This window comes from Otolemur garnettii, unplaced genomic scaffold, assembly GCF_000181295.1.
Source record: "Otolemur garnettii isolate 467f Iridium unplaced genomic scaffold, OtoGar3 scaffold00117, whole genome shotgun sequence".
Lineage (NCBI taxonomy): Eukaryota > Metazoa > Chordata > Mammalia > Primates > Galagidae > Otolemur > Otolemur garnettii.
Window position 1 is genome coordinate 298,565 of NW_003852512.1, and position 11,538 is coordinate 310,102.

The 11,538-nt window shown below is 38.9% G+C and overlaps 1 protein-coding gene across 1 annotated transcript; it reads right to left on the reverse strand.

Moving 5' to 3' along the window:
* Window positions 1–3,848: 3,848 nt before the first annotated feature.
* LOC100963545 (60S ribosomal protein L21-like) lies at window positions 3,849–5,877 on the reverse strand. The gene is made up of 2 exons (XM_003797477.3): window positions 5,766–5,877; window positions 3,849–4,222 (listed from the first exon to the last, which is right to left on the reverse strand). Exons 1-2 carry the CDS (start codon window positions 5,872–5,874, stop codon window positions 3,849–3,851), a joined length of 483 nt encoding a protein of 160 aa, XP_003797525.1. The 5' UTR covers window positions 5,875–5,877.
* Between the last annotated feature and the right edge of the window lie 5,661 nt (window positions 5,878–11,538).

An 11,538-nucleotide genomic window follows, 5' to 3' on the forward strand; every position in this document is an offset into this window, starting at 1 on the left:
CAGCATGGATTAAGGATGAAATTATGAGGAAAAACAGAAGCAAAGTAAAGCAATAATGCTGGGGCCAACATAAGACTGAGTAGTGAGGAAAAAACAGAAAGGAAACATTTATGATTCTTTCCCAAATGTTCATCAGTTAGTGATGAAATTCAGGTGAAAGAAGAGCTATAAAAAATGCTACTGGGTTTGGGTTTGTTTAAGCAAAATAAGCATTAAAGGTAATAGCTAGAAAAGAGGTTATCAAACTATGGCCTGCAGGGCACATTCAGCTCATTGCTAGATTTTGAATGCAACAAACTAGAATGATTTTGACATTTTTAAATGGTAGAAATAAATAAAAGGAAGAATTAGATTTCATGACACTTGAAAATTATATTAAATTTAAATATTAGTGTCCATATGCAAAATTTTATTGGAACATAGCCACATCCTTTCATTTACATTTTGTCTATAGCTGCTTTCAATCCACAAGAGCAGAGTAATTGCAACAGAGGCCATATGGCCCATAAAACCATAAATATTTAATATCTGGCACTTTATAGAAAAAAATGACAATTCCTCAGCTAGAACAATGAATTAATATTTGGTTTTTATTAAATGGCAACTGTTTATCAGCTCACATTAAGCCCAAACCTCAAGTGATTTGGAGAAGGATAAATTGATATTTAAATATCTTTTCTACTAATGTATTCCTCAATAAAAATCTTCACCAGTAGATTTAACAACAAATATTTACTCAGAAACTCTTATTGTCTCTATTTCCGAGGAACTCAGCAGTGAATGCCAGATAGTACTTTAGAAGTCAAAATCTAGAACTCAATATATCATTTGGTGCTCTAGTTTTTTGCTCTATCTATTGATGTGATTATTAAATATCCATCTGGGGCACAGCTGAGCAAGAGGAAGAGTAATAGCCTATTATGATATCGAATCCACAATCAGAGAATAGGGAAATGTTTTGGGATATTAAAATATGACTGTCAAAATTAAAAATTTAGCAGAATGGCTAAATGATGAAATGGGTGCAGTTTTAAAAGAAAGCAGTTATTGGTAAGTTAGGTGGAGGAAATCTCCTAAAGTATAAAACCAAAAGACAGATGAAAGGGATACGATAAAAAATGAAGAAGATAAACCTAGCTCCATGAGGATTGCAGTGATCAGGCTCTTTTTATCTTTTTGGTGCCACTATTCTCCAGGTATGACTTCTAGCCACAATTTACCTAGGAACCCAAGGTAGCTGCTGGGGCTCCAGCTATCTTGTCGATGTTCCAAGTAGCCAAATGAAGAAAGTAGGTAGAAGAGTAGAGTGGAAAACTTTTCCAGTTCTCTCTAAGGAAGTCGTGCATTTTTAAAAATTCCATTGATTATGTGGCCACATTTGCATAAAGATTGAAAATTTTGTAGTTACTCCAGACAGCAGTTTATTCTGTTAAAAATTGAGGTTTAGTTACTGAGGAAAAAAGGAAACTGGATATGGGATAGGTAATTAGCAGTCTCTTCAATAAATCTTATTCTAAGGCAAACTGACATTCAAACAGGAGGGAAAATACATAGTAGTAAGTTTTATCATTCACGGACCCTTGCTGAAATACTCATGGGTATACTAAAATTAGAGAGTAATATAATAAAGAGAAAGGCATGGCACACATGAAATCAGTGGTATGTTGGTAAATGTTTAACAGTTGACTTGGGAGGAAAAGACCTTGATTTGCATTGCAGAAATCACTCCTACCATGACTAATATCAACCTACCAACATGATGTCACTGAACAGAGTTAGAAATAGTTGCTGAGCCATTGTTAGTTGGCTCCAGCATACTACTGTGGGAAACAATGACAGACAGTAAAAGAAAAAGGTAAAAACTTCCCTTAGCTGTGTGTAATTGCCAATGCTTAAGGCAAAAAGTAATTGATAAGAGTCTAGAATTGAAATCTTAGTTGATCACCTTGAGAGAGGAGGTGAAGGGACAGTGAGGCCAGAAGGGCTAGTGATAACATGCTAAAGATCTTTTCTTGTTTGAAGAAGAGAGACAGAGGTCTACTAAGTCTAGGTTTTTAAAGAATAACATAAGGTTAGGTGGTAAAAATTTTAAAGTGACTACTAGAAAAATAGAAATATTATGCCTAACTTCCAAATCCAGAGGCAGAGAAAAGGAACAAGGAAAACCAATCAATGCAGCTGTAGAACACACTCATCATTCTTTTTGGATGCCTATGGGAAATTACCTCACCTAAAGAGTCTGAACCTTTTTGATGTAGAAGCCAGAAATTTGCTTTCCCAGCCTCTCTTGCAGCTAGGGCACAGGTACACAACCTACATCCAATCAGATGCATCCACATGACATTTTGATTTGTAAGAAGGAGGCCCCATGCAGACATTCTTGCAAGTGTGGTGGTTTATGCACTGGTTTTGTCAAAGGGAATAGTAAGTAGTAGATGGTGTGTACCCAGCACTCAGCAGGAGCAGAAGGTCCTCTACTAAATGAGTTCAGTAATGACATTTAAATGTCATTACTGACTACGTAGATGCCAAGCTTGTTTCCCTGATCTTTTTAGAGATTATGTGATCGATATGACATACTTAAATAATTTCATTCATTATTGTTGTTTTAAACTAGCTAAAATGATCTTTTCTTTTTTTGTAACCCAAAGTCCTGATTGATACAGCAATAAAAAGGCTGCAAAGGAGAACAAAAAAAGAAATAAAAGGAATTATAAAGAGATCATAAGATGGGAGGGATAAGTCTAAATATATCAATAATTCCAATAAATGTGAGCAAATTAAATTCCACTAATATTTGCAGATTGTGTTAAAATATTAGCATATGCAGTTTATAAATGACACATACCTAAAAGGAAAGGATGAAGTTTGATGATTAAGACTTGGGGAAAAACAAGACAAATTCTACTTGGAATTGAATGCAAATAAAGGAACTTCATAGTAAATCTTTGGTAGGTGGCTAAAACAGTACAGAATAAAATTAACGTTCTTTATGCCTATTAAAAAATCCTGAAAATTAATGGACTAAGTATCCAACTCAAGATACTAGGAGAAAATGGTAAAATGCACTCAAGGAAAGTAGATGGAAGGAATTAATAATAATGAATGCTAGGATTATTAAAATGGAAAATAAATGAAATTAGACCTGTCCCCCAAAACCAAAGGGTAATTATTTATTTATTTATTTATTTTGAGACAGAGTCTCGTATGTCACCCTCAGTAGAGTGCCATGTTGTCACAGCTCACAGTAACCTCAAACTCCTGGGCTTAAGTGATTCTCTTGCCTCAGCCTCCCAAGTAGCTGGGACTATAGGCATCCACCACAACGCCTGGCTATTTCTTTTTTGTTGTAGTTGTCATTGTTGTTTGGCAGGCCTGGGCTGGGTTTGAACCCTCCATCTCTGGTGTATGTGGCTGGTGCCCTAACAGCTGAGCTACAGGGGCCGAGCTACCAAAGGGTAATTTTTTTTTTTTTAGGACACATTAAAATTTGCTTTAATACTTATTTGGGGGGGGGGAAATCACACTTTTAGTGAATGAACAAAAAACATTTTTACAGTAGCAGTAGGCTATTATTCTTATCCATCATGCCGTGAATTCATAGGGAAGAGGTTCCAGTAGCTCAGGGAGGCACTTTGCCATTGAATGTGACAAAGCATTGATTGACTTTTGAATTCATGGGAAATACGTTCCAGCATCTTGTATCATCACTGTTACATGGGGTCTATTGGTTATCCTGTGTGCTATGGTGTACACCTATTATGCCATGAGCTCATGGGGAATAAATAGGTTCTTGCACCTAAAAACATGGGTCCACTGATACGCCTATGTACTATGTTATATCCTTATTATGCCATGAATTCATAGGGAATGGGTTCTAGGAGCTCAGGCTCCTTTCCGTTGGTTCTCACAAAGTGGGCTTCTCTGGGTGGAGCAGGCTGGCGCTTCAGTTGAACCCAGGTACCTTTCTCTTTGGCTTCCTTCTTTTTCTGATCATTTTCCTTCACATGTTTCAGGAAGCTGTCTCGGCTCTTAGAGTGTTTAATATGCTCAATACAAACATTAATCCTCTTGGCAAGAATCTTGCCCTTAACTTGTTTGTTTACAACAATGCCAACAGCATGCTGGGTAACATTATAGACTCTTCCAGTTTTGCCAGGGTAACATTTGTGTGGCATGCCTTTTGGAACAGTACCCATTCCGTTGATGTCTACAATATCACCTTTCTTTATTATTATTACTGTTATTATTATTTTTTTAATTAAATGATAGCTGTGTACATTAATGCAATCATGGGGTACAGTGTGGTGTTTTCATATACAATTTGAAATATTTTCATCAAACTGCTTAACATAGCCTTCATGTCATTTTCTTAGTTATTAAGACATTCATACCCTGCTTTTAGAAAGATTCACTTGTACCCTTATAAGATAAACCATAGAAGTGACCCCAACAATCACCCTCTCTCCACCCATCCACTCACCTCTCCTCCCCTCTCCCTCCCCCCTGCCCGTATTTTAAGGCTATAATTAGGTTATGACATTCCTATGAAAGCTATAAATTAGTTTAAAAATAGGGCTGTGTACATTGGATACTTTTTCTTCCATTCTTGAGATACTTTAATAAGAACATTTTCTAGCTCCATCCATGTAAACATGAAGGAGAAGTCTCCATCTTTCTTTAGGGCTGTATAGTATTCCATGGCGTACATATACCATAGTTTATTGATCCATTCGTGGATTGATGGGCACTTGGGCTTCTTCCATGACCTAGCAATTATGAATTGGGCTGCAATAAACATTCTGATACAAATATCTTTGTTGTAATTCAATTTTTGGTCTTCTGGATATATACCTAGTAGAGGAATTATGGGATCAAATGGCAGGTCTATTTTTAGTTCTCTGAGTGTTCTCCAGATGTCTTTCCAAAAGGAACGAATTAGTCTGCATTCCCACCAGCAGTGTAGAAGTGAACCTTTTTCTCCACATCCACGCCCACATGTCTGGTTTGGGGATTTTGTGATATGGGCTAATCTTACTGGAGTTAGGTGATATCTCAAAGTAGTTTTGATTTGCATTTCTCTGACGATTAAGGATGGTGAACGTTTTTTCATATGTCTCCAGGCTATGTGCCTATTTTCTTTAGAGAAGTTTCTTTTCAAGTCCCTTGCCCACCCGGAGATGGGATCACTTGTTTTTTTCTTGCTAGTACATTTGAGTTCTCTATGGATTCTAGTTATTAAACCTTTGTTGGAGACATAACCTGAAAATGTCTTTTCCCATTCTGAGGGCTGTCTACTTGCTTTACTTAACTCTGTTCTTGGCTTTGCAGAAGCTTTTTAGTTTGATCAGGTCCCAATAGTGTATTTTTGACATTGCTTCAATTGCCCAAGGGGTCCTCCTCATAAAATTTTCGCACAGGCTGATTTCTTCAAGCGTTTTCCCTACACTTTCTTCTAGTATTTTTATAGTTTCATGTCTTTAGTTTAAATCTTTAATCCAGTGAGAATCTGTCTTAGTTAATGGTGAAAGGTATTGGTCTAATTTCAGTCTTCTACAGGTCACCAACCAGTTAGCCCAGCACCATTTGTTAAATAGGGACTCTTTTCCCCACTCAAGGTTTTTAATTGGCTTGTCAAAGATCAGGTAATGGTAGGTAGCTGGATTCATCTCTTGGCTCTCTATTCTGTTCCATACATCTACCTCTCTGTTTTTGCGCCAGTACCATGCTGTTTTGATCACTATGGATTTATAGTATAATATCACCTTTCTTGTAGATTTGCATATATGTGGCCAAAGGAACAACAACATGTTTTCTAAAAGGCCTAGAGAACATGTATCGGGTGCTTCTGCTTTTTCCCTTTGTGTTTGTCATTTTGGTGAATTACTGGAAGATGGCATCTCCGTGGTAATTCTTTTAAGAAGAGGAACAAAATAAAAATTGAGAAGGCTTTTGCAAATCTAATTAAGAATAAAAAGAGATTCACATAAACATCCTTTGGAAGGAGGGCACAGTGGATATAGTAGTAGTGTTGAAGCATTTTTAGAGACCTGAGAATACTTTTTTTTTGTTTTTTTTTGAAATAGAATCTCAAGCTGTCACCCTGGGTAGAGTGCCATGGCACCATAGCTCACAGCAACCTCCAACTCTTGGGCTCAAGCAATCCTCTTGCCTCAGATTTTCTATTTGTAGTAGAGATGGGGGTCTTGATTTTGCTCAGGCTGGTCTCAAACTCATGAGCTCAAGCTATCCACCCACCTCGGCCTCCCAGAATGTTAGGATTACAGGCATGAGCCACCTCACCTGGCCTGAGAATACTTTTTTGCATAGTTTGGAGTTTTGAAATCATGTTAATGTTTTCCATATTTCAAAAGTGAAGTCAAGTCCATAAAGATGAGCAAATCAGTAAAACTGAATACCAGTGGAGACAGATGGGCCTCGTTATATACCAAATTAGTAGTATCACCAACTCAGAGAAAAAAAAAATAATCCAGGTAAATTTTAGGTAAATGTACACCCTGAAAACTAAAGCTAAGAAGAACTGTAAACAAATCTCAAACTTTTCTTAGCAGGTTTTTCTTGGTAGAGGTGTCAGCTTAGCAATTCTGAAACTGTGTTGTGTGTATTTGTAGGCTAGTGCAGATGAGTGATTATATTACTATTGTTAGAAGCCAGTGTTATCACTGTGGGAGAAGAAAGGTTTTGCAATGAGACAATAGGAAGAACCCTGTGGTGTTGGATTGGAATTAGAGATATCAATACAAACTCGTCACTAACTCTGTTCACTGAAAGGGCCCGGAAGTAGTAATCTTCCAGTAGCAATGAGCATAGTTAGTGCCAAAATCTTTTGTTTTCTTTTTTTTTAATTCATAAAGAAAAAAGGTTTATTTGGCTCATACTTCTGGAGGCTGGGAAATTCACAAGCATCTGGTGAAGGCCTGTCTTGCTGCGTCATAACATGGCCGAGGGTATTACATGGTGAAAGGGCGAGAGCATGCATAGCCAAGATCTTGTGTTTCTAAACATCATTCTCCAATAAAAGGAACCAAGGCTTTTTGTAGGAACAGCTAGTGCTAGAGTGAGGGAAGGTAAGTATAAGACAAACTGGGAGCACCTCACTGTGCCCAAAAAGTAAGGCAGTGAGCAAAAACCAGATGGGACATCTCAAAAGGACATAAGAGCAAGCTTGAAGGATTTCTATAACTGAACTAGGGGCAAATTTACCATCAAAATGAAATCATGAAAGTAATACATGTAGGACATCACATAAAATAGAATTCTCAAGCCCAAATTGACACTAAAAACTCAAATCAGAAAAAATAATTTATCAATACATTAAAAAAAGGAATGATAAGCAGAACGCCTTTGCAAGAGATTTCCCAGGCTCAGCACCTGTAGCTCAAGCATCTAGGGTGCCAGCCACATACACCAGAGCTGGTGGGTTCGAATTCAGCCTGGGCCCGCCAAACAACAATGACAACTACAACCAAAAAATAGCCGGGCATTGTGGTGGGCACCTGTAGTCCCAGCTACTTGGGAGGCTGAGGCAAGAGAATCACTAAAGTCCAAGAGTTGGAGGTTGCTGTGAGTGTGATGCCACAGCACTCTACCCAGGGGGACAGCTTGAGACTCTGTCTCGAGAGAGAGAGAGAGAGAGAGAGAGAGAGAGAGAGAGAGATTGCCCAGTAATAAATGGAGTGGGAATGAGAGGTTGAAACCAATATTTTGCAATTAATGTAGTGACAATGCATTTAGGTAAGGTGCCAAAACCACTGGGTGCAGGTTTGTTGAAAAGAATCAAAGTTATTTCCCCACAGATCACGTATAAATTTTAAAGAGGAAAAGGTACATTATGGTGAAGACTCCTGGTAGACACCACCCTAAACAGGTGATTAAAAAACATCTATAAAAATCAGGACAAACTGCCATCGCGTACCTTCTGCTGTGCCACGTTGTGCAAGGCATAGTGTTGCTTCTGTGTTATTGCTGCCCCAAATGCAGAAACAGAATACAGTCATTAAAAAAGCATCAGACAAAGACAAACTGATGGCCATTGTATAATAGAGCTGATTTGTCCTCTTCAAACAAATGGCAAGATCATGAGAAATAAAAGCTGAGGAACCGTTGCTGGAGGTTAAAAAGGTAGGACAGCTATATTCAGCGCATAGTCCCAGATTGGACCCTGGGTTTGGAAAAAAAAAAATGTTAGAAAGGACTTAATTGGAATAATTGCTGAAAATTGAATTTGGAATGTACATCAGGTAATAGCATTTTATTGATGTTAAAGGTTCTGAATTTCATCGTCTTATTGTGGCTATGTGAGACAAATCCTTATTTTTAGTGGACGTATGCTGAGGTATTCAGTGGTGAAGGTTCATGAATCAGTGTGACTCACTCCTACATGGTTCAGGACAAACATAATATAGGTCTATATTTACGAAGAAATAAAGCAAATGGGAAAAATGTTACCCAATTATGTTTTCAAGACTGCTGGTTACCACCTAATGCCTATAAATTTGCCGATGTAGAGACAAGCTTCTAGGAAAGAATATTTTCAAAGTTTACTCCAGGAAGGCTTTACAATGGTAGTAGATCTATTACCACAGCAGAAATTTAGAAACCACATAATTCCTTTCTTATAGAAACCTTTGCAGAGCATAGAGAAGAAAAGGAAGTATAAATGCAGGTCTCGCCTCAGTGTAAGGAACCTCCAGAGGGATCTGCTTCATGTACAATGAAAAGACATCTCAAAGTCCCCAAAGACCACATGCTGGTGTGGATGTGGCCAGAAGGGACCACTTCCACCCTGCTGGTGGGACTGCAAACTAAGACAGCCTTGGAGAGAAGCATGGAATATCTTCAAAGATCTAAAAGTAGCCCTTCCATTTGCTCCTGCAATCCCATTACTAGGTATCTACCCAGAAGAACAAAATTCATTTTACCACAGACATTTGCACCAGAATGTTTATTGTGGCTCAATTCATAATTGCCAAGTTGTGCCCATCCAAATGCCCATCAACCCATGAAGGGATCAATAAACTGTGGTATATGTGTACCACGGAATACTACTATTCAGCTATAAAATTTGAATGGAAACTTTACATCTTTTACATTTACTTGGATGGAGTTGAAACACATTCTTCTTAGTAAAATACAGCAGGAATGGAAAAATAAATATCCAATGTACTCCATACAAATAAGAAATCAATATATAAACAATTACATGTTCATATGAAGAATAAAACACAAATATAGTCTAGTACAGGAGATGGGAGGGAGAAGGGGAGATGGAGGGGGACGTCTGGCAGCAGAAGGGAGGGCATGAGGCGGGATCTCACTTAATATGCACATTGTGAGGGTGTATAACACGCCCCCTGGGTAAGGGGCTCTTTTAAAAAACAGCAGCTTTACCCTGGAAGTGAGAACAATGTAACCTAAAAAAATCCATGCCCTCATATAAATTTGAATTAAAAAAAAAATGAAAAAGAAAACAATAAAAATGCTAAATAAAACATTTTAGAAAAAAGAAAAGACATCAGCATAATAGACTGGGAGTCAGTGGACCAGGTTGTGGCACTAACTCTGCCTCAGGGCAGTGGGGATTGGAGCAAGTCCCGAGTCTCCATTTCATCCTGTAAAATGCTAGCGCTTATAAATGGGGCTGGCGATGTTTGCCTTTCCCAGCTCACAGATCTGGAGTGAGAGGTGAATAAGCTAACACTGTGGGAAATGCAAAGCCCTGACGCATATAGGGGGCCCTAGGTGAGCACGCAGGGGAGTCCGTGTGTGTCTTAGAATTTGAACTGTGATTGTAATTCCTTTTTTTCTTTTGAATACCATATATTTCTTTTTAACAATTTACCCCTTACAACAAATGTTTTCTGTTAAAAATTGTGACATATTTGTCTAGTCTGTGAATTTGAAAAAGGCCAGTGGTGGCATATCCTAAATTTTTGTGTGTTCAACATTCACTCTGCCTTGAAAAAGTTTATGTAACCAAGAAATTGTCTCTTGAGGCAATTGGTGACTCGCGTGGATGTGTAAGTATATAATTACTCCTTAGCTTTAATGACAATTCCAAAAGCCTCTCCTGACTCGCCGGGACCAGGACAGGGCCCCCCTCAGAGCATTTTGGATTTATTTGTCTCATTGTCCATCTCCTCCCCACCAGACCAGACCTAAGTTAGAAGAGGGCAGCCACTAGATCTGCCCGGCTCTGCATTGCAGCCTCAGTGCTTACACAGTAGGCACTCAATACAGATTTGTTGAAAGACAGCTCTTAATGGAGAAAGATAAATGAATAAAAATCCTTGCTGGCAGGAGAGTTACCTTTTTCAACAAATATTTTTGAGCACGTACGATGTGCAGTGCCCTTTGTTGAACAACGTGGGGGCTGTAGAGAAATCATCTTTCGTTTCCAATAAACTATCCAGCTCCGGGGCTGAGTCATTGTGTCCTCTCGATGCTGGGAAGTGACTGTTTGCAGAGTCACTCTGCCACCTTTTGGCTATACCTAGGAATTGCACCTTTTCTGGCCTTTCCCCTTGCCCTGAGAGGCTGCGCAACTCAATTTGCTCTTGGGCAACTACAGATCCCACTATATGCCAGGCACAGTTCACTCTTTATATCAATCTCCAATGGAGTAGATACTTACATAATCGCCACCTTATAGATGACAAAAATGGAGGTACTCAGGTAGCAGCATTATTCGTTCATCCATTCCACAAACACTCATTGAGTGCACACCTCGTGCCAGGCTCTGTGCCAGGAGCTGGAGCTGTAGTGGTGGAAAAGTACACATAGCTCTTGCTCTCAAGGAGTTTACAGTCTGCTGTAGGGGAGAGAGAGGACAACAAACATGTAATTACACAAATAATTGACTACAAATGTTTCTAGCACTCTGGAGGAGAAATACAAGGTGCTGTATGACTGTCCCATGTCCTTCCACTCCAGCGTCTCCTTGAAGAAAAAGCTGGCATCGCTACACTCTGATACTTCACTCTAAGCTCATGAAATGGGAGTACAGCACATTTTGCCACACTAACCAGAACAGCCAGAAAATAAATGCTCTGGCTTTAATGGGAGCCCAGAACCATGATCGAATTGGCTATGGAAATGCGTGGGGGCTTGATTCGTCTAACCCTGGATTGCTAGTCAAACGAATCCATCCAAGGTGACTCATTGCCAATTAAACACTCGAGCTTTCCTTAGTAGTAATGATAGCTGACATTTATCAAGAACTTAGTCTGTGCCAGGTACTGGTGGACATTTTAAATGTAGCCACTGTAACCTTCCTAACTACCCTGTGATGTAGGAACTGTTAGTGTCCCTGTAATGACAGCAATGGTGAGAAGCACAGGGTCTGGAACAGGATTTCCCACCTTTGAACCTGATGGTGCCAACTACCAGTTGTGTGATTCTGAGAAATTTACCTAAGTACTTCCATTTTGTCATCTATAAGGTGGAGATTATGAAGTATCTACTGGGGATTGATATGAAGAGTGAACTGTGCCTGGCATATAGTGGGGTCCTATATAT